Source organism: Pecten maximus, chromosome 17 (assembly GCF_902652985.1).
Source record: "Pecten maximus chromosome 17, xPecMax1.1, whole genome shotgun sequence".
NCBI classification, from domain to species: Eukaryota; Metazoa; Mollusca; class Bivalvia; order Pectinida; family Pectinidae; genus Pecten; species Pecten maximus.
In genome coordinates this window covers 1,061,114-1,085,968 of record NC_047031.1, presented here as the reverse complement: position 1 = coordinate 1,085,968, position 24,855 = coordinate 1,061,114, and the positions used below count along the sequence as shown (strand labels likewise).

The window sequence follows — 24,855 nt, the reverse complement described above, 5'->3', positions numbered from 1 at the left end:
CACTACCAGTAAAAATATTCAAGCATTACTTAAAACCGTATTGGAACTGTCGTCAGGTCAAATTATTGCATGCTGGGATGAGAAATCTCAGGTTACGATGGATTAGTAAAGGTCGGCCGAGAGGTGATCAATCTCAGGTTACTATGGATAAGTGAAGGTCGGCCGAGAGATGATCAATCTCAGGTTACGATGGATAAGTGAAGGTCGGCCGAGAGATGATCAATTTCAGGTTACTATGGATTAGTAAAGGTCGGCCGAGAGATGATCAATCTCAGGTTACTATGGATAAGTGAAGGTCGGCCGAGAGGTTTTGAGTTCAAATCATATTCGCATTACACATTGGCGAAGAAAAACTTTCGCAATGAATTGAATATAGCTCGCGATGAATACGAGCGTAAACAGTTCGAAGAATTGGAGTCATTGGCAGAAATATACATTGGAACCTTTTATCAAGCCGTTCGAAGAAAGAAATCTATAGGGAAAAAGTCATGTTAATGAAAACTTTAAGATTTATATTGGAAATGGCGTAAGTAACATGGGAACTGAAAGTTTTAATAATTTGGATGGCATATGTGATCGTCTTTTAACTTTACCTGAAGTAAAACGTGCTATTTCTTAAATGAGCTGAGGTTAGACAGGGGGGCATGATGGGTAAGCATTAGAGCATATAAAATATGCCAGTAGCAAAATGATGGAAACAAATGTATGTATGTTTAATAGCGTCAATGAAAACGAAAGCTATCAAGAACACTTTAAATATGTTATTGTCGTTACATTATACATTATATAAGGGTGGAAACCGAGATAGACTATTAATGGATAATTACAGAGATATAACATTAACACCCGTGTTACAGAAAATCTTAGAAAAAGTTTCATTCTTCAGATTAACTCTTTCAGTACCGTTGTCGACTATAATCGACATAAAAATGTGCTCCCTCTTCCCAGTTGTCGACTATAGTCGACAGACTAAGTTGACGTTATTAAAGTGTTGATTTGTTGACAGCATCAACCGATAAATACAATTACCAAATGCAATGCTATATAAAATGTGTTTAAAGCTTTTGAAACTAACACTTTGGTTGATAAATAAGTTTTTATTTCGTTTGTTTTACGTGTTTTTTCGGTAGAGTCATAGTTGATATTTTCTCATTATGTTCTTAATGTAAACAATATGGCTGTTTGCTACATTTGCATTTTAGAAATCAGAGTCTAGGACGTTTCAGGGTGATACATTCTGATCTAGATCTTATTTTGTAAAATATTTCTTAATCATGTACAAAGATTACACTAACCTTTCTGTTTCTATATGAAAATAACAACACACCAAAAATGCACATGTAGTCTGCCATTTTGTTAAGACTTCCGGGGGCGAGCCTAATAACTACTTCCGGTACGGAATCCGGAAAGAACACAAAGTACGGAAAGAGTTAACTGAGAAATGATATTACAGAGATGATACGATGGTATTAGTTTCCCGCATAAATTGCAGCAAGAGTTTAGGTATGTGGTAGTATAACAGCTGCTTTCATTGTTAGAGAATTTATCTCTTTCTATATTGAGAGAAAATCCAAAGTTTATGGAGCTTTTCTTGATAATAAAAAGGCGTTCAACACTGTATGGATTAAAGGATTGCTATATAAAGTGTATAGATTAGGATTTATTGGAAAATTCTTGAGGATCTTTTATGATTCATTTGTTAATATTAAAGCACCAGTGCTCTTTGATGTCAAACTAAGTCCTATGTACTCCATAGATCAAGTTGTCGGTCAAGGCCGATTTCTCTCTGCTTGGTGCTTTCTCGTTATGATTGACGATGTAGCAAATGAATTAGATAGACTAGGTAATGGTCTATTAATTAAAGATATTCGTGTACCATTTGTATTCCTAGCTCCCTACAGCCTAGTATTGTCAGCATCAATAGGACTTCCTCAACGTGATATTGTGTACACGTATTCTACTCATTGGCGTCACAACTATAACTCTGTTAGGGGTCGTTCGTAATATTTCAGTTCAAACGTCAATGTCCACTAATACAAAATGATGTTTTATCAAAATGTAAAATTGGTTCTGATCACAATCTAATAGCCTCACAGAAAACGTAGGCTGAGATCATGTTTACCAGTAACTTACATCCAAGTAGTAGTATTAGTGATGCTTGTGTAAAAGGAAGAACTATTTTAAACTCACTTCTATGTATCGGAATTCACACTAATGGCTTTGATCCCTGTATCAACTTTTAATATTGTTAAAAGTATTGTTTATTCATGTATGTTGTATGGTTGAGAGCTTTGGAACTCTAACACCAAGAAAGCTGTAGAAGAATTAGAACGTACACATAGGTACGCATGTAGACGCTGTATTGGTCTCCCCAAAACTTCCTCGTCAGCAGTAACTGTAACAAAATGGACTTAGAATATGTATAAGTTTAATACATCATTTAAAATAGTAATTATCAGAGAGAGCAGGTCAGAAGTCATGCAATACTCGACTAAGGAAAACAACACCGATGATTGACAGGTTGTGTGTAGAATTTGATACATAGCTCAGGGGTGTAGGCCGCGTGGTTTCCTGAGTGATAGAACAGGAAAAGGATCACTCCAATCTTAGATGGTATTGCTATAGTCAGGATAAGCGATGACAATAGTAGATAGATTACTTGGAGGGGGAGCTAGGATAAGGTACACATGTTTTCGCACATGCAATGTTAATTATATGCAGAGAGGCGGGGTGGAAGGAACGTTGCTAAACTTAAGTACACGGGAGATTAGATATAGAGGGAGAAAGCAAAAGGTGTAAGAGGAGAACAAAAGGAGAACACTGAAAGAGAGGGAGCTCCCCCGGACGGGGAAGGGAGAACTACCTTGGGGAGAGCACGAACGGGAGAGGGAGAAGCACGAACGGGAGAGGGAGAAGAAAGGACACGCGGAGGTGAGGGTGAGAGCAAACCAAGGACATATATGTGATAAACTTTATAACCCAATAGACACAACGTGAAGTACAAATAAAATTAACTATTGTAAACCATATGGTGTTTTGTTACATAACAGTCCAATGCTTAGGATCGTTTGAAATGTCGGGTGAAGTGGAGAGACGGAAATGATTGTTTTTGAATAAATTGTGCTTAGATGGTGTTAAGTTCTTGTGGCAAACTATTTTTATAACTAGGCTTTGTCAGTTGATGTACAGTAGCTCATTAACAATTGTAACAGGATTCCTCCCTGATATATATATCCTAATGGTTAAAATTAATATAGAATCGTTTATTCATGACTATGTCCTGAATATATTCGTACCTCAAAGAACGTGCTGGATGCATTTCATAACTAGATTTTCGTATGATTTTTATTATTAGGATGGAGAGCTAATATTAATACAAGACTTGAATTAAAGAGGTACGCTGATATCCACAGCGAGCCAGGAATAAACTCTATATTACGTTTGAGCACTAACGAAGTTCGAAACCTACGTAGGACAGTTGTCAGTTACTGACCGTAGACGGTGGTTTTCTCTGGATACTCCGGCTTTCATCCGCCTAAAACAGGCACGTCCTTAAATAACCATGGCTGTTAATAGGACGCTAAATAAAGCAAACCTAACTAAACCAAACAAAACCTTATATCTGTCTTTCTGTATATGTCGTTGTCTTTCTATATATCTATAAAATGAAAATCAAATTAATCATTAGTTTCTGGCATGACATTGCTTTAATGAATATCTTAATTTGAATTGACAAATTGGAATAACTTCAGGTCATTGGTCGCCATTGATAACGTCATTGTTATTATAAAGTAATAGCGTTTCGATTTTGATATGCAGTTTTATTAGTTACACAAATACGCAAAGAGCTTGTATTAACCATGTCGGTGGGATATACAATATCGAACATGAAATCAAGGACACTGCAGACTCTTTGATATCGGCCGGTCATATTGATAGTTAATTACAAAGTAACCAACACCACATCACAATCGATACAATATAAATAAAAAGGGCTCTAGAGTATATTCACAAAAATTACCCATGATTAAACTTCAACATGACCGAGTAATCTTGAATCCAGGCCGGTTATGACATTTTATGTTGTTTGTACACAGATATCCATGTACTAATTTATTCTGCGGGTTTTGCAATACCTGCAGAATAATAATTTTCTGAAGGCTTTTCTGAACTCAGGATTAAACACGGTATATATAATGGGATTAAGAAGACAGTTTAGATAGCCAAGCCAAAGAACGAAATTCTGAACAGATTCCGGAACATTGACCTTGCTGTTAATCAATGGTGATATCAAAGCAACGATGAAAAATGGTAGCCAACATATGATGAATGTCCCCGTGATGATTCCGAGAGTTCGTGCAGCTCGTCTCTCCCTCTTCGATTCATGCCTTTTTTTCTCTTCGGATAAGTTTAGAACGTTACCACGACGGACTGAACATATTGTTGAGTTATTTTCTAAATTGTCATCGTTTCCAATAGTAAATATTTGCATACTCTCTTTATCCACCGAATTAGCTCCTCTCCTCACATGCAGTGGGGAGTGGTTTATGGTTTGAGGTTTGTTTTCGTCATCAATTTTAGAGATTTGTTTATTTTTGATTTCCAGTGTTGTTGCTGATTTTCTTGATGATTTACTACTCGATACGAAACTAGAGTTGCTAAAACTAATACAGCGACCGTCAATACTGGCACGGGAATGAATGGTATCAATAACGTGATCAGAGAAACTAGTGTCAGAACAGTCGGCACTCTCCCGATGATTGTAGAAACCAGAACAAGAAAAGCTCGAGTTTTCACGACGATCATTCATGCAAGCGCAACGCCTTTCAGTACTTCGAGGATTGCCAAGCTTAGATGAAGAACAGACAATTTGATCTTCGTAATCGGTGATGTTTTCACTGGTATCTGGCTGATGAACGTCAATGTTTTCACGATTACCATCAACACTAGAATGGCAGTCTGTATATCCACTGTCTGTATCACAACTATCGATACTGCATGGCGATCTTAGACTGTTAGATTTTATCGAAGACGAGGGGATTTTAGAACTGTCTAGACTTGTCCGTGAAAGGCATCTCCGGTTATGAACTTGTGATAAGTCAGAATTTGGAAGATTGGAACGATTTACGTGGACACATGAGCTGACCGTTTCACAAGCACTTGAGTGGGATCGGGAGCTTTCGAAACTTTCATGAGAGCGACCAAAATGATATCGAAAATTGGCGAAACTCGTCCGATGTCGTCTTTTACTGGACTTTCGGAACTCGGGTGCACTACTTCTACGAATTTGTTTATCCTCCTTTATAAGAAGTTTTTTGAAATATGTTTTTCTGATGCTCGATTTAGCAATTTTATAGATATTATAGTAAATGGTAACCATAGCAAAAGCTGGAATGTAAAAAGCAAATATTGTTGAAAATAATGTATAAACGACACTTTGGTCAATCAAACATTGACCTGTGATGCTGGGGTCATATTTAGGGTCAAAAACTCCAACCACAAGTGGGATGGCTATCACCAGACCCACACTCCAGCAAATACCTACCATAACAAAAATCTTACGAGTAGATCTTCTACATCGATAATTGATATTAGTCACTGATCGGTATCGGTCGACAGCGATCACCAGCAGGTGGAATATGGACACGGTACAAAGACTGACATCAAGGATTATCCACACGTGACAGACGAACGGAATAAGAACAATGTTGTGGCTTATCACATTAATGAGACTTAATGGCATAACAAGGACCGATACTAGAAGGTCGGTAACTGCTAGGGACAGTGTCAAATAGTTGGTCGGAGTTTGAAGCCGACGCTCAAGTCGAACGGACGTAATAACAAATATGTTTCCAATAAACGTCATAATAGTCATCATAAGAACGACCGAGAGAAACACAATCTTCCATTCTGAGAATATCCGGTTACCGGAAATGTCCGATGATGGTACGGGTGTATCTCCAGAAATGTTCAGCATGATACACGTTGAGTTGGGCAAATAATGGCACACTCCTGATTAATTGAGAACGTTCCAGATGTCCATCACTTTCCGAAATCGCATCAAATAAGTCTGTATGATCGGTTTGGCCTGTGAATAAATTGGTTGACCTCCTTGTGTAAACCAGCCATAATAGAAAACCAATCCAGGGAGGTGCTCTAGCCGCTCTATATATGCTATTTGTGGAACCTTTGGAGACGTTTGGGAAAATGGCCCCTGGATAGTTGCCTAATTTCCAATTCTAGGAAATCGGAAACCTGACCATAAATCGTCTGTATGTTTGGTCTCCTTGTAGCGGCATAGTAATGAATGATATTCTTGACTTGATTCTTACACTTCGTTGTTTTCGACCAGGTAACTATCGTCTTTCTGAACCTTTGAGCAACGCTGCACCTGGAATTTTGAAAAACAAAATTCAAACTGATTTTTTTAAACCGCACAGCAGTAAAACATCATATTGTGACTGAATCGGGCAAAGAGATGTGATGCAGGTATTCTGATGCATTGCCAGTAATTGTGTATTAACATCCGAGAATTTCTTTTACGTTCGGTAAGCTCCTTAAGTTGTGTACATTGTTGGTACTTTTGAATACTATTGAATCGAATTTTGGGCGTTACAAACTGTGTCTCCGATATAGCGGAAACCATATGTTTTGACACATCATTTCTTATTACGAGCTCGTAGATTGCTATAGACTTTGTTTATGTCAGATAATATTTAATTGTGATTAAGGTGAGTTGAGTGGTAGGATATCCATCATGTAATTACATTGTTTTGTGAGTTTTATATATTGCATGTCTTATTGAAATCGTAACTGGTGTAGATTAGTATTCGAATATCAAGTAGCACATTAGTTATGGTCTAGTTATGCAAAGAGTTATCACCATACTCATATATTAAATTTTTAATATTTTTTTCATTACTACAGTATTTACAATTCGACAGAAAACTGATACTGGTATAAATGTTAAAGTGTATAACAAATTCTCACCTATCTTTTCACAGAATGCTCTCCACCATCTTCTCCAAACATTATGACATGGCGTTATGAATAGCATCCCTCTACAACCACATCTTGATTTGATGATTATGACACACAACTTGACTCAGAACGTAGTGAAACCAAAATACAATGTAATAACACTGTTACATCATACAGATGCAGTTGATTAAAACACGCATGATTAATTTACTTGATCCGCTCTATATCCCAACAGCTGTTTAAACATTACTATACAACAGCAGAATGTGCGTTGAATTATGTTTTATTTAAAATAAATAAACCCGATACAATTTTGTTTTCGTTCACACTGTCATCGAGTTTGACATTTCGAATACCACAATCATAAACATAGTCCTACTATGTAACGAGTTATTTACTGATTTAAATAGTGGCTATTTTAAATGTGAGACTATGTGATACCATGCTTTCAGTTTCTGATTGTGGAACAGACACTTTATACGGCAAGGCCGGTATGGTTGATGACCTCACTGTTTTTTGTGTGTCAATGTTTAAATAAAAAAATAAAGAGAGAGAAAAAAAAAAAAACACTTTTCATCTACTTTGCATTAAAACTGGAGGATCTCGACCCCAAGTCAAATATAACATGTTGACAAACATGAGTCTCGTATTTTGCAGTTTATTTATCGTCCTCAAAGGATTGAGACGATAATATCTCACTCATTATGGTTGACATTTTTTTCTGAAATAGTGCTATCGTTTTGTCATTACGCCATCTTTAGCTAGAAATTTTGACCGGTGGGAGCGAGACCTTTACCAAACGCTCATATTTCGGAAACATGTTGCCTTTTTTCAGTACCTTTTGGTATACTTGCATATAAATAAATTATTTATCATTTGTCCTGTGCTGTTAAACACGTTATACTATCGATGTAAAAGACAATATAGAAGATTATACATGTGTTGTGTTCAGCAGTACCTTTATTTAATACATATTTCGCATATTGCTCTTCAGTTTATTTGAGGCAAGACCTTTGCACGGACATTTGACCTTATGTAAAGTTTGCTATAATATTCATTAAAACTGTTATCATCATCAATGTGAATGTAGAGGATCGTGCAACATCTCACAGGATATTAGCTAGCACCACTCAGAGTGAGACAGGAGAGCCAAAGTGTCCATCTAGGGCTGGTCAAAATGCCTAGGGCGTATGAGGAAACCGATAACATGTAAAAGGTAAAAAGAATGGGTAAGATTTGGATTAGAAGGCGATAATGACCCTTAGTTCAATAGATTTGATATGTTTGCATGGCTTAATTTACAAATGACATTTATAACATGCGTTAAGTCTGAACAGTAACGCAGTTTTGATATGTAAATTGTGTAAATGCATTACCTAATTCACTTCAAGAATAACATTTTGAGAAAAATAGTCGAAACCCATTGTCTCGAACTAAATAGGATCAGGAAAAAAAGTATCCCAAGTTATTTAATGTAACAAATGCTATCCTATCTGTCTCGAGTGAAGCCAGTATTTGCATTATCTGACTCCGAGATAAAGAAAATTGACAGAAAAAAGTCTAATATTAAAATTCGTATGTCGTATTTAACATACACACCGCACATACCCCATGTCAGTAATATTCAATATGAAACAAATGGGCATTGTTTTAGCCTCAGATACAAGGTAATTAAGATATGTAATGCATTAGAAACAACCAAGTCACTTGCCTTATTTGTATGAATGTTACATAACCTTATCAAACAGGTAGCCAGCAATTAGAGTCGCAGACATCTGTTTAAGATATTTTAACTGCTCCTCCTACTTGTATTGTCTGTCATTGAGCTAAAGCCTCGGGGTTGTGTGTAGTTTGTTCTCGTAATAAAGGGCCGCGGTGACCAAGTGGTTAAGGTGTCCCGACACTTTATTACTAGCCCTCCACCTCTGGGTTGTAAGTTCGAAACCTACGTGGGGCAGTTGCCAAGTACTGACTGTAGGCCGGTGGTTTTTCTCCGGGTACTCCGGCTTTCCTCCACCTCCAAAACCTGGCATGTCCTTAAATGACCCTGGCTGTTAATAGGACGTTAAACAAAAACAAACCAAACCAAAGTTCCCGTAATGACACAATATCTGTAGTTGTTTAATCATAAAAGCATCGTCTCTTTCTAAATTGTACAGCGAGGCGATGAACAGTTCGATTAATACTATAGGTAGCATATGTAATATAAGTCTTTACGCGACATTGCACCGAACCTTGATTCATATTCTTGTGTTCAGACATGGTGAGTGTACGCATCCCTGTTAAAGTTGTTCCTCATCCTGTTATATTCAATAGTACATTCATATAAAATATACATTGTTGTACTTTGTTGCAACTTCAACATTCCAATGATGTCACATTGTTTACAGATTCCGCGCAGCATCTGCACTGTCTGACATGAAGAATGCATTTTGTAATTGATAGTGTTTTTGTTAATTTTCGATGCCTGAATGTATGAGATATAATACAGCGGCGTAAAATGATACAGCTATGAATAGAGTTTTACGACAAATGACAAGTTACACATAAGAATCATACCTTCACTCTGTCACCGCATTCGTGAAAAAAAGACATTATCCACTGTCATGGAAACGATGGAGTCCGTGGTGTTAACACAATATTTCATTAACAAACTTGTACGTATAACTGGAAATGTTTTTCATAATACAGTATGTTTAAAAATCATCTGCGAATTATAGATTTAATTAATTTGTATTCGTACAGTGATCTTTGTTCCTGTCTACGACGCCTTTCGACACTAAAAAACACTAAAGTGTTCCTATAATATGATCTAAACATTCACATCGAGTGTAACCTTGTATCCAACATGGACTATATTAAATGAGACTTTTTTTTATAATAAATCCTTTATAGTGGGCAGAGTGTCAGAAGCGAATTTGGGATTCAGTTATTTTTGTTAAATTGATATTTCTTTCTTTTGACATTTTGACGTCGGGATCAATATAACATATCCGCTGCAGAAGCAGGTTGCGGATTCAGTAACATATAAGTGTTATGTTTGATTGAAAATTTGAAAAACGAACCCCCTGTCAACTGCGGGATGGGGATTCAGTTCTTTGTGTTAATTGATATTTCGTATGATTGACATTTGACGTTGGGATTCAAATAATGCATCCGCTGGCAACAGCGGAATGGGAATTACACTTTTTATGTTTGATTCGTATTTATCTTATAAAACATGATAGGGGATTCAAATAGTGCATCCGCTGGCAACAGCGGGTTAAGATTCAGTTTATTATGTTTACTTTTTAATTCGTCATCTGATGGCCACTTCCTTCGTACTTTCGTCTCTGTACACCAAAAGAACACTTTCGTTATTTAAAATCCGAAATCCACTACTTGTACGGGGTTCCTTATTCAAATCCCCAATCCGCTGCTGGATTCATTATTCGAGTTTCCTATCGTGTTTTATGAGAAATATAATAATTGAACATAAGATGATAAATCCCCTATCCTCTCTAGTGGCGGCTGATTCATTATTCGAATCTACTATCGTATTTTATAAGAAAAATACGACTTAAACATAACGAACTGATTCCCCAAATAATATATATTAAGAAAAATACAAATACCTAGCATTTTAGAAAAAGTTCTAAGGGTTTTAATGTTGTTGTATTTACCAGTCACGTGGTGTAGTTAAATGTACAAGTGGCCTAAAAATGCAGGCGTTATACAAAAGAAAATATGTACTTTCATTTTAGATGCCTATTCAGCAAGCACGATGTTGTGAACATTGAAATGCAGACAAGGACAACTTGTTTTGTATTGAACGTTCCTATGTAATGTAGGAACACTTAAACACTCTTGTGTATCGTTAAAACAAAGCGATCGAAAGAACATTGCTCAGCGCCGGAAATAAAACGTCCCATAAACGACATTTAGAAACACGAAAAACGGTGTTCAACAACACGTTATATTGGGTGTTTCAAGTCAAATCGTATCATCTGTAACCTCCTGTTGATCTGTTAGAGAAGGTTCAGTAAATTCGCTTGTTTTATTGTACGTATACCCATAATCAGATACAATGTATTTAGATAACACCACAGTAGCTATGTACGCGAGGAACAATAATGTACTCTCCCCAAGTAACAGTAACACAAACCAAATGTCGGTCAAGTTTTCCATCATATTTCCCATAATAACAGGATTAACTGAAGTCAACGCGGTTATCACAAAGAAAACTACGCCCGCTATTTTGCCAGTTACTGGGGCAACAACCTCCTCGATCCAGGAAAACACACTCGGCAAAATGGCCGACTTTCCAAATCCAAATCCAAGGGCGGCAAAACACACTCCAATGTTTGATAAATGGATTGAGCTGAAGTAAAAGCCGACAAAAGACAGCAATGTAACGAAAGAATGGATACCTTTTTTACAAAAATAAGCAAGGTAAGACACCAAACATTCAGTTTTATATAATCTAATAAATAATATTTGATAAAGTAAACTGATGTAACACCTGTAACCGAGTCGGAAAATATTTTCTGCCGAATAGAGGATTCCATAAATAACAATACTGAAAATTTTCCGATGGGGTGTAATGTCGACATATTGCTGATAAATAACGAATCAGAATGGATCCCACAGGAAGACATGTATCATTTTTAATTATTGAAAAATCCTCGGGAAAATAGAATAAAATGGATGGGCCGTGATTTAAATCTATATTCTGACTCATTTGTTATATAGAACGTATTTTTTTATGTAAAACCTATTGTAGCTTGTTTGCAAAAGTTGTTTCCTTTGGTCTGTTTTCGCCCGTTGAATTGTGTAAACGATCAATGTATTTAACATATAACAATATAAAATACAAAACAATGCAAAATTATCACTGTCCCCTTGTTTGTATCAAATATGATCCGAGTACTTACGTCTTCAGCGTTATTTTAGCACATGTAAATATGAAACTTTGCTGCTGTTTTAATATATTGAGGATTGTTAAAACAAAAATGCAAGTTCTTAGTGGGTACAATACATATTCATTACAATGATTATAATTATAATGAATATGCAGGGATATGAGACTTTCATTAATCTTTTTTATCAAATGCTAAATATTGATTTAATTTTATTTAGGGCAAATACAGAAGCAGCAGCAGGACTATACATACGGAATAGCGGAGACCATGGACAACCCCAGGAATATTACTATTACTGTGGTTGGCCATAAAGGTGTCGGCAAGTCGTGTTTAGTTAAACAAATCAAACAAGAAGCTATACCGAAAGAGGGACCGGGGTCGACGGATAATGCCGACTTTTACGTAAATTATTTAGCATACAACACTCACACCGGATTTCGTAAAAAGCTGGACGAAAATGGCGAAATAGCGGCTAGTCGTCCGCGACTGAAACAGATAGTTGACAAACATCAGAAAGACAAGACTTCTACTAAAGGGACTGTTAATGAATCAGAGCATGGTACCGAAGATAAAAAAAGACCATCGACTCTGGCGGCCTCCGTAGGCCCTCTTCAGCCAACTGCGTCGGCAGTAACAAAAAAGACGGGTAATGTATGGTACACTTTCGGGATGCATGGTATTTATTAGGATTTATTAGGAAACATTATGGACGCAGGCTGAAAGCCTCTATATCCATATCCAGTAAATTACAAAGAAATAATAATTAAATAATATCAGTCCGGTGCAATGTACATGTAGCATTTGGAGATTAGTGTTCTTTATATATAAACCGGTTATTTTTCCAATAATTGTCCAACAGGATTTCAAACTGATAAACAGTTTCTACATTTATGACATGTTGGGGAAGACTGTTCCAGAGATCAACAATTCGATAGCTAAAGAAGTGTTTCTTTGCATCCCGTCGACATCGTTTTTGAAAATTGTGTGGGAGTGACCTCTAGTTCTGTTGTTATTGTCCATTTGGAAAAGTTTTTCGTTACTCGACTATCGTACATATTGTTCATTATTTTAAAAACATTGATGACATCTCCTCTAGTTCTCCGTTGTGAAAGTGTTTGAAGATTTAATCTTTCCAAACGTTCCGAATACGATAGCGTTTTTAAGTTCTGGGATGAGTTTAGTTGCCCTCCTCTGCACATTTCCAATCAGATCAATATCGTTAATTCTGAAAGGGTTCCAGACGCTCGCAGCATATTCAAGATGGGGCCTTACTAGTGCTTTAAATAGTAATGTAAACATTGATTCATCTAAATACACAAATGATCTCCGTATCAATCCAACTATGCTATTTGCTATTGTTATTGTTATAATAAGTTATGTAAAGTATTTACAGCCTGATGTAGTGTGGTTAGTTAGTATAATAACTGCGTAGGTTGATGCTCTAGACAGCATATTATAAACTATATAATTTACAAATTAATTAGTGTCTATTATGATATATAAACTAAAAGCGATGTCAATAGTAATGTCAGCTATGTAGTCCGGTGCTGCTTATAAAAAGTACTTGTCAAGTTAGTGTTAATTTGTGGAACTGAAAAGAAACCTCTCAAACGTACCTGACGGACTCATTTTATTATATATTACTATGAATAGCACACAAACTGGTTTATGGAAACACTGAAGCATACTGCTATTACGACGTAACGAATAAGCATTATCATAATTTGATTTTGAATTGCTGTATTATCATTATGACTAATGATACAGAGGGTTTAGAGAGGGTTTACGACAATAGGTAGCGATGTGATTGCTTCAGAAGTTTCGGTCGGCATAGGCATATTCGATAAAGCATCGTATGTAGGTAAACACAGTTCGAGATATAGGGTCAGTGATTCGATGGCTATGACATAAGTTTACGCCTTTCGAGTTTGCGTCTTCCGTCTTACCTCTTATTATGAATAAATTGTCGGCAATTGTTGTATACTTACTTGTCAATGCGCTGAACTATGTAATCATCACACGTTTATTAAAAAAAAAAAAAAAAAAAAAAAACACGTAGTCTAAAGTTAATAGTACTATGTAGTTCGTGTCTTCAACTGCCATTACCAAAAGGCAGACACCCCGTATGTTCAACGGTGAGAGACAACATCTACTATAACATTGACTTCAAAACAACTACAACTTTTCAGTTTATGATTAAATAGTCAAGGCATGCAGTTAATACCCCAGTATGATAAACATTGTATTGTGGTTGTGGGAACATCGCCGGACCTGTAAAATCATGACTAGAAATGTTCTATATGTATTCATTCTGAAACGAATTTTAATGAATGTCATTTATTTCATTCAGAAATGATGGGTAAGCAAATTATCGGACTGTTTCCAACAATTTCCGGGCGGCACATTTTGTGTCATAGTAACAGAATTGAGACATTAGCAAGTCACATGACATGGTCTTAACGTGTAATCTAAATTAATCTGGTCCTTTAACGATACGGTCCGATGGCAAAATTGACTACTTCGATTTTTAGAACAATCTCAAAATAGCATGTTAGCGAAACAGATGGAATGTAAGGCACATAAAAACGTCATATCATACGAATCTTTGTTATAGAAATATAATTTATATATTGAACAAATCTACCGAGAAACTGTAAATAACATGAGGCATTTTGGCGTATAACTAAAAGTACATAATGCTTGAACATCAGAAAAATATAATCGATTATATGACAAATGTTCAATTAAAGCATGGATACTGAGCCACTAGCCATTATATCGCTGTGTGAGAAGATCGCTTTTATTTTCCGATAGGTAGCTGGTTATTTGAATCTTTTATATATTACAGGCACGATGGACAGACTAAAACAATTCTTATCGAAATTTCCATTCGGAAGGAGGCAAAAAAGTAAGTTGTTCATTATGAAAATAGTATCCCAGTAAATACTATACGGACGTCATGTCAGTGAACAAAATTTAACTGTTTTCTGAAGAAAGATAACATGGAAATATTAGAACGCATTTTTCATTTTTTTTTTCAAAATGGAAGAAATATCACAACTTGATGACTATAACACCGTATATATTTTGCAGAGCTCCCTAAATTAGCTCCTGAACAAAGAAAAGTTATTGGGGAGATAATGCACACCAGGCCAGAAGAAAGTAGTGAGGAATTGAATGGTTACGTCACAATCTATGCTTTTGGCGGAGAAAAGGTGTTCTATAACACACATCATTGTTTCATGTCCAGCAACATGGTTTTCGTAGTAGTGTTCGACGTTGCGATGTGTCTGGATCCGAGCAGATCAGCGACATGCTACGGTATTTCGTTACGACCTGATTTCTGTTTTTAAATTCACCCGAATTTTTTTCCTTTTCCCCCTTTTCCCCAACGTTCTATTGTCTATTTTGCTATTCTATTGTAGCCAATTGCTTGGATGTTGTTATCTATGTTAACAGAAATAACAGAGCATTGGCTGAAAAACATTGCTACCTATGCTATTGACAAAAGAACGCCGCCTATAATCTTGGTCGGCTCCCACCTTGACCAGGTGTCATCAAATGTAAGCATTACAAACTGTATAGCAAATCATGTGATAGTGCAATTTCTAGTATGAACGGCGACGAGTGATAATCTATGTATCAATGATGTGACACAATTTCATTTTACTTTTATATATTAATATCATGTAATGTTATAAACAGGTAATATATCAATACAATGAGTTTATTTATATAATGACTCGCATATCATTGATGTTTCCGAAATAAATCAAAAACTAATATAAACTTATTTTTACACAGAAAGAAAAACAGGAGGAAGAGTTTATAAAAGTGCTGGAAAAGCTACAAGAGAACCCACAGTTGTGTGCGATCATGCAAAACCATGTTCAGGACATGGTCCCTATTGCCGATCTTAATGACTCTACAATTAACAAGGACGTTTACGAAGCAATGTGGGAAACGCTTATTGATGTTGCGCCACTTCAGTCCCAGTGGCAAAAGGCTCAGCCCGCGAGATGGGTGGCATTGGAGCACGAACTCGTCCGGTTAAAGAACAGAGGAAAAATCATCCTGACATATGAAGAATTGCTAAACGTCAACCGACATTTACCGGTGCCATTGGCTGAAATCGAAGTCATGGATTTTCTAAGGTATGTTTACTGTCCCTAGATAAATCTGGTTAATTTAAGGACATCACTCCTTGACTATCGTTCTTAACCAAAAGTTATTGTTAATGCCTTCTTAGGTTTCAGGGGGAGCGCGGACTCTTTAGTGCATTTAATTAGTCAGATCATTGCCAGCGCTGATTGCTATCAAGCGCTTACGTCAACCAAGTGACGTTAATTGGATGCCTTCGACCTACGTCTGTCATTCTGTCAATCTCGTCCCATAAATATATATGTAAATGTTTAATCGGTTAGAGTTCATTGCCGGTCGAGTGTGTGAATATAGTTTGATGTCAGATAATCACGACAAACTTAAGCTACATGCCGGCTGTTGTTATCCTCAATCGACGTTGCTGTACTACTAGAACAACACGTGAGACTAGAACTTGACTCCAATATCGGGCGGACGTGAAATTTCTTTAATTACTTACTAGCGTGGTTTCGATACCATATGTAAATATCTCCTCATTAAACATGGCAGCCGAAACGATCCTTATCCATTACGAAAGAATATGTGTAACTTTCGTGGACACATTATATTCACAAAGTCTGTCGTCTGCTCGATAAAGCGTTGACATTGACTTCAACGCTGCATTCGAAGCGATTTATACAACATACGATCAAATATTGCATTCGTATGGCGCGTTACTGCACAGTTATTTGTTGGTCGAGATACGGTCGCCACGATCTCAGTTTGAATGTGCGCAGTGACAAAACTTTGTCAAGTTTCAAATATGCAATTAGTTACTGTTTTAGGATATATTGGAACATGATGTCGTTAAGTTTGAATAACGTTTCCTGGAAAAGAAACCACAATTAACAAAACTCAAGTTTCAAATATGAATTTATGGATCCAGTCTTCAATAACGACATTTCGCTTGTAAATGAATGTAAACTTTATCTATCTTACAACAATGACAAAACAAGTCACATTAGCTTATATTAATAACGCTTGTTGGTCCGGATGGAATGAGGGGTCTTACTGTGGAAGGAAACCGTAGTACCCGAGGAAAATCCACGTGGTCGGGCAGGTGACACCATACCTTTTTACGTCCGATCAGGGAATCGAACCCCGGCCGCCTAGGTGAAAAGCAGTGGTGTTACCACTAAACCCCCACTGATTTCGCTTTTTCATCCATTTATTGCTAAAATTATATTAAAGATGTATGTTGTACAAATACGTTACTAAAGTTATTTATTTTCATATGAAAATTAATGTTTTGTTTTTCAGGGCCTTAAAATTCGCGGGGTCATTTCTCTGCTTTGATCTCTATAGCAAAAACCCTTTCGCAATTCTTCAGCCCCAGTGGGTCATCGATGCCTTCAAGGCAATCATGACAGCACCAAAGTTCAAAGTCAACCTACCGCCGAAAATGAAACTTGAGTGGACAAAATATGAAAAAACTGGTGTTCTGTCCGTGGAATTCCTCACACAGCTTTGGAAAGACAGGTTCCTTGATGATATGGATACACTCAACATCGTGATGGAAACCCTTAGTCTTCTAGCAAAGCCAGTCTCAGATGATCCTAATGTAGAGGTTGACTACTTTATAGTGCCAAGTATGCTACAAACTGCGGATCCTCAGATGATTCAACAAATACTTGATGATCCTAATACTGTCACCACTGTCACTCTCTGTCTCATGTTCAAACACCCGTTCATCCCACAGGCAGTGTGGGACAAGATGATTGCCTCCTGTATACACAGGTTCCAGCGACTGAAGGAACCCGAGTATGACGGCTCAAAGTTCATCCAGCGCGGCTTTGCTAGTCTGACGGTGGATGCTTTGTGGAACACGGTCATCAACTGCAGGGACAATGCCATGAAGATCACAATGTTCAAGAGAGATACGGATAAACTAACAAAAGGAGCTGGAATAAACTTACTGAAGATACTACACTTTCTCATACAGCGCATTCTTGAACAGAATCGTCAAAGTCATCTAGAATTCTACCTCCACAATGACTATCGGTTCACACCGAATGACATGATGGTGAAGGTAGACGAACTCCAGAACTTCCCACGCCTTCGGTGTCTCGGCTCAAATGGCTATGATTGGATCGACAGAGATGACATATATACGTGGTTTCAAGATCCAAATCAACGGGTATGTATCTTATGTGACTATGTTTTTATGATTCATGTAACGATTTATACTGATTAGCATGCTAAGTTTCTGTAATCATATTAATCACTGCTTGTGATCTTTTATTATTATTATTATTTTTTTTTTTTGCTTTTGTATTACAGGCGAATCGCACTGGAACGCTTGCTTATGGTGAGTCAATTGATTTGTATCAATTTATACTGTTCGCTATTGTCATTCTTTTTCCTGATATTACAAGGTATTATAGCACAAACAGTTGAACTAATATGAAATTGAGTTAGGTTTTACATAATTATGATTCATTATGATATGATATGGTTGTTATCTACTGATGTTCACAAGTCTTGATATAATTTTTGAGAATGTGCCTGGAATTGAATTCGACACCTTCCTAGATTTAATGATCATTATTTACTTTATTGATTCATTCGTGCTTAAGGTTTGAAAGCTACTCTACCGGACAGAAAACTGACATATAAAGAGGTTGGAAGAGTTTCCAAATATATTGGCAGTGCATACCAGATGTTCTTCGTAGAGCTGTCCTATTGCGACGATAGAGCAGGAAAGAGAAGAGAACCGCCATCTCTCTTTTAGGTCTCAGATTACAAAAGTATTCCTTCAACTGCTCAAAGCGAATGCGAATATTAAATTCGTGACTGTAGCCGAGGCAATGTCGAAACACGGGATGGATTTTAAAGAGCTGTCGACGATAATTGACTGTAACAGGGAAACTTTGTTTAAAGGTGAGTAGTCTTTAAGGATTGACAAAGAATTGTTGTTACAGGAAAACTAAGTATGAAGTACTCATGAAGGATGGGCAAAATATTGACTGAAACAGAGACACTATGTTTAAAGGTAAGAAGCCGTGAAGGTTGGACAAACTATTGACTGAAACAAGAAAACTAAGTATGAAGTACTCATGAAGGATTGACAGAATATTGACTGAAACAAGAAAACTAAGTATAAAGTACTCGTGAAGGATTGACAGAATATTGACTGAAACAAGAAAACTAAGTATAAAGTACTCGTGAAGGATTTTACAAAATATTGACTGAAACAGGGACACTTTGTTTAAAGGAAAGAAGCCGTGAAGGATGGATAAATTAACATATGTGACATGGTAACTCTGGTTTAAGGTAATGAATGATGAAGGTTGGACAAAATATTGACTGTTAGAAAGAAACATGTGGTAAGGAGTCGTAGAGAAGAGAAAAACAATTTACAGTAACAGGAGAACAGTAGTGACATATTCGGAAAACAGTTGAGTCCAATAAGGAAACTGAATATAAAAGGTTGAATTTGTGAAGGTATGGGCAGAATATAAAATGTTATCAAACATCTACTTTTGTATTCTTTCTTTAAAACCCGTCACTCTATACTGCCGCTTCATTTGTTAATGATAAGGTATATGCATGTATGTATATATTACTCATGGAGCGCCCTAGTTTTGTGTGAGCAGCTAATATGTTCCATAATATGTATATCATAATTGAACCTTTTCATGAATAAAGAAATGTAGGTACCAGCATGTATTCATACATTCGATATGAACGAGTGAAATAATCATGTTGGCAACTAAGGTTGGATATGTTTCTGTGTCATTTCATTTTGCGGACGCCACATAACCTACAATGCATTCGGTGACACAATTGGAACTACACGAGATCAGAATAATATAATGCATTACAATAGAAAAACATGTGATTTCACAATAGGTAGTTTATTGCTTATTTTTCTTCACTTTTCACAATGGCCTATTGTAGACCATAGATTACCAGAGTGTATGTTACTAAAAGTACTGTTGTTAAAATATGTTATAGTCCTTGGAAAAATATGTAGATCTTAGAGCATATTTTAACCTCTCTCTGGAGCTCGGACTCAAGCCCAAAGGTTTGAAAGAATAATGACTATTTGAGAAAAGAAAGAAAAAATATACATAAAAGTAGTAAATCCTAAATGTATACATGTGGGAAACAGTAAATGAATGGAGAATACATACTCTTTATCACGGGAGCTATATCCCTTTACTTTTGTAGGCGATAGATTACCAGATGGAAGGTTACAGAAAATTCTGTCGCCAAAAGATGTTCCAGTCATTGTGGAATGGTTGGATATTAAAGCTTATTTCAACCTGTTCCTGGAGCTTGGATTGCCGCCGAAAACTATCGATGAGTTTGATGACCAGTACAGAAACAAGTCAACTCGTGACAAGATCAAAGCCTTGCTAAAAGCGTTCATTATTGAGACCAAACCTCGGCCAACACTGAACACAGTTTTGCTGGCGATGCAGGAATTCAACATGGACACGCAGTCCCTAATCACGGCCTTGGAGATCACATAGGTATTGCTATTTGAATGTTTATTGTTTTCCTTTAACTGGCTCTTTTATTTCAAATTGTTTACATGATACTTCATATACATATATTTTGGTTATTATTGTTTATTTCGACATGTGTTTTACATTGTAACCAGCTCATTCTTTACTACAAATATTTAGGAAGGCGGTTTTTAATTCTATAAAAGGATGTCAAATTTCAAAAAAGATGCAGCGTACCAGCTTCGAATCAATTATTAATCAAACATGTTTTTTGTTGATGTAGACAAGCAACGCCATAATGTGCCCCAGTGCGATGATGTCCTACCGTGTCTGTAAGGGCGGACGTGCGAGATGATTGACAGAGCCAATATCAAGTCACGGATAATTATTACGGAACAATGGGTATAAACGGCGTGCAACGAACACATATTTCTGGTCAGAGTACTTGATGATTTTATGATTCCGCACAAAAGAACAGAAAGAAGATCAATTACTGTGTTTAAAAGTACCTTTTAAGGCACATCTACTGGTATATGTCTAACATAAGGATAATTTGTACTGTCCAATCTGTGTGATGGATGTAGATTTATCTTTATGCTTGACTGCGTTGAAGAACGGTTTTGTTCACTGTTCATTTTTTTACACCTGTACAATTTTTCTATAGAGACAATGTGTATACGGTCTGGATATATTATATATGTATATAGTTATATACATGTTGTGTAGAGATTGTGTATATAAAGATAATGCAAACTCATACATTATGGCTATATAGATAAACTGTTCATACATTAAGATTATGTATTGTTTATAGAGACAATGTCTATACATTATGCATACGTTATGTTCACAGAAATCCTGTGTATACATAAATGTATAATATGTATAAATTGTTTTGTTATAGAGATAATTTTTTTTCACACGACTGTCTTTATGTATTCATGTTGTGTTATATGATCCTTTGTTTGCTATATATATCATTTCGCTTTTTAGTAATAATGCGAATACATTGTGTTTAGAAAGTAATTGTTTTTATCACATAATGTGTTGTTTCCTCTAGATGAGGAAAAATAACGTATTCTCTGCTATATCCATGTGGAGACGTTAAAGTACACGGCAATTGCCATGTGACGTACACTAAAACTTTTTTTCTGGACGGTTACGTGTTAAGCGATAATAACGTCAGAGTGCAATGCGGTGTTATGTAGGAACTGCAATGCATTCTCGGAGAAATTGGTTGATATCGGCCCCCTTACGTTGCACAAGAGTGGCGTATAGATTTGCTCCGGCAACTACGGATGAACCTGAAAAACCGCTTGGGGAAGTAGCAGCAAGAGTACAAAATGTAGTATTCAATATTCGGTGCGTATTCATTCATCATATTTGGAGCCGTTGGAAAAACACTTAGTGAAATAAATGACCTCTCATCAGACCTATTTCGGAAGGGCTACGGACATTGTACGCAAGTGCTAGGTACCAAAAAAGGTGAGCTCTGTAGTAAGAAATTAATGGTTTTATTACAGTACGTAATGACCTTTTTTCAAAAACCATTTTGAAAAATTCAACAACATCGATATCGTCAATAGTGACGTTTTTAAGCCAGCCAACCAAGTATTCCATGCAATGTAGAAGAAACTAAAACGAAAACTATCTAGATAATGTCCAAGATACACCATGAGAACAAAGTTTTTGTAAAATGTCCACTAACAATAACACCGGTGATATTACAACGACAGCCAAGGTGGACGGACGTACGAAAAACCTGGAAATCAATCCAAGTGTCCTCTGAAGTCATTTATAAAATATTTGTCACATCTGAACAACATTCTTGAGAATTTCTGGCAGTGACCTGAACCCGTAGCACACAGAGATGTTTGGTATGCAACGCCCCACTTGGAATCAACAGTCTTGGAGAGAAAATGAAGCCACTGTCCCGAGAGGCCGGTTTGTCAACTACATACAAGAACCATTATTTAAGAGCTACATTCATCACACTTCTTGACCAAAGAGGATTTGATGCCAGACATATCATGGCCATATCTGGTCATAGGTCGAACAGTATTCGTTCCTATCCCTGCACTGACGAGACACACATGCGAAAGATGTCATCCGTAGTCAACGTTGTACTTGCAGGTACGATACTGAACATACGTTTTTAACAGAAAGTTGAGTTTGTTATGGGTAAATATAGAAAACTGATTATAAATAAAGAAAGTTTAGCAGCTAGCTAGTATTTGTAGTAAAGTATTCCTTATCGATATTCTAGGCGAGTGTCCAAAGTCATCCACAACTTCAGATTCCTCCACGGTTTATTCAGACGTTGAAGTGCATATTGCAGTGAAGAGACATAAAGTAGATCTTTAAACAACGCTCTTCATGAAAGAATCACCCAAATCACAGACAAAGACCTGGGTAAATATCATGACATTTTTTCATTTTCGTTGTATGATAATGTCTTATCATACACGTACCATATAATGTAAAACATGTACATACATATATATCTTCATTTAAAATTAACAAAACATCGGGATTGTTTGTCATTTCAGACCAAGACCATATATTATGTGATGAATGAGATTTTAACGGCATGGATCTGTTAGAGATGACGAAAAGTCCAGAAGATCGTCTCGTGACGGGGCTTTGCTGTCAAAAAACTGCAAGTCTAAAGCAAACCCAGGTGTTACAGCAGAAAACAGTAAATCTCTTGCAACCACAACCGATATTTAACTTCAATAACTGCGCCAATGTCCATGTCCATTATCAGTGAGTAAACATTGCTAATTTGATGTAAACAAGATAATAAAGTTTTATTTGGAATACAATGCAAATGTGTTATTATGTAATGAAACAAATATGCCATGCCTTCTCGTGCTAGGGTTAAAAATAGTTGTTGACCCGAGGTGCTGGTAGTTGACCCTGCGTTATATTGCACGAGGACGCAGACCAAGTGCAATTTAGCACATGGTCGACTACCAGCACATGTGGATATATTGTTGTTATTTTATAGAGACAATAAGCGTATATGGAAAAAAAATATGTATGCAATATGTTGTTATTTAGATAATTTGTACAATTATGTTTATATAGGTTGAAGTAATGTGTATTTCTTATGTTTAACATGAATTCAAGTGTATGTATTATGACGCCATGAATGTAAACATACATGCTTAATGTGTATAAATTGTGTTGATATAGAAATAACCTTTATAATATTTATACCTTTATATATCCAATTTTTGTGTTGTTTGTTCTTATGTTTGATAGATTTTTTTTCAGAGATAATTCTTATGCATTTTGTTTCTAAAGTGATAATGTGTATTCATTATATCTATAAAAAGCATGTATACATTATGTTACTGTAGGGATAATGTGTATACATTATGTTACTGTGGATATATTATGTATACATTATGTTACTGTAGGGATATTGTGTACCCATGTTACGGTAGGGATATTGTGTATACATTATGTTACTGTAGAGAAATTGTGTATACATTATGTTACTGTAGATATATTGTGTATACATTATGTTACTGTAGGGATATTGTGTATACATTATGTTACTGTAGGGATATTGTGTATACATTATGTTACTGTAGAGATATTGTGTATACATTATGTTACTGTAGAGATATTGTGTATACAATATGTTACTGTAGATATATTGTGTATACATTATGTTACTGTAGGGATATTGTGTATACATTATGTTACTGTGGAGATATTGTGTATACATTATGTTACTGTAGAGATATTGTGTATACATTATGTTACTGTAGGGATATTGTGTATACATTATGTTACTGTACGGATATTGTGTATACATTATGTTACTGTAGAGATATTGTGTATACATTATGTTACTGTAGATATATTGTGTATACATTATGTTACTATAGAGATATTATGTATACATTATGTTACTGTAGAGATATTGTGTATACATTATGTTACTGTAGATATATTGTGTATACATTATGTTACTGTAGGGATATTGTGTATACATTATGTTACTGTAAGGATATTGTGTATACATTATGTTACTTTAGGGTTATTGTGCATACATTATGTTACTGTAGAGATAGTATGTATACATTATGTTACTGTAGGGATATTGTGTATACATTATGTTACTGTAGGTATATTGTGTATACATTATGTTACTGTAGAGATAGTATGTATACATTATGTTACTGTAAGGATATGGTGTATACATTATGTTACTGTAGGGATATTGTGTATACATTATGTTACTGTAGAGATATTGTGTATACATTATGTTACTGTAGGGATAGTGTGTATACATTATGTAACTGTAGGGATAGTGTGTATACATTATGTTACTGTAGGGATAGTGTGTATACATTATGTTACTG

The 24,855-nt window shown here is 36.0% G+C and overlaps 3 protein-coding genes across 4 annotated transcripts; 2 read left to right on the top strand and 1 right to left on the bottom strand.

The window, feature by feature from the left end:
- Positions 1-3,699: 3,699 nt before the first annotated feature.
- Positions 3,700-7,607, bottom strand: LOC117315011 (5-hydroxytryptamine receptor 1F-like). Its single transcript, XM_033869134.1, has 2 exons — positions 6,991-7,607; positions 3,700-6,391 (listed from the first exon to the last, which is right to left on the bottom strand). Exon 2 carries the CDS (start codon positions 5,975-5,977, stop codon positions 4,109-4,111), a length of 1,869 nt encoding a protein of 622 aa, XP_033725025.1. The 5' UTR covers positions 5,978-6,391; positions 6,991-7,607; the 3' UTR covers positions 3,700-4,108.
- Positions 7,608-15,136: 7,529 nt separating this feature from the next.
- Positions 15,137-18,017, top strand: LOC117315821 (probable serine/threonine-protein kinase pats1). The gene is made up of 5 exons (XM_033870221.1): positions 15,137-15,203; positions 15,342-15,445; positions 15,687-16,036; positions 17,283-17,963; positions 17,999-18,017. The coding sequence occupies exons 1-5, from the start codon at positions 15,137-15,139 to the stop codon at positions 18,015-18,017; spliced, it is 1,221 nt and encodes a 406-aa protein (XP_033726112.1).
- Positions 18,005-20,522, top strand: LOC117316006. Of its 2 annotated transcripts, none has more exons than XM_033870491.1 (4): positions 18,005-18,159; positions 18,303-18,330; positions 18,599-18,902; positions 20,196-20,522. In XM_033870491.1, the coding sequence occupies exons 3-4, from the start codon at positions 18,830-18,832 to the stop codon at positions 20,498-20,500; spliced, it is 378 nt and encodes a 125-aa protein (XP_033726382.1). In that variant the 5' UTR covers positions 18,005-18,159; positions 18,303-18,330; positions 18,599-18,829; the 3' UTR covers positions 20,501-20,522. The 2 variants fall into 2 exon arrangements, with proteins under 2 accessions (XP_033726382.1, XP_033726383.1); XM_033870492.1 differs by having other exon boundaries at positions 20,196-20,519.
- Positions 20,523-24,855: the final 4,333 nt, after the last annotated feature.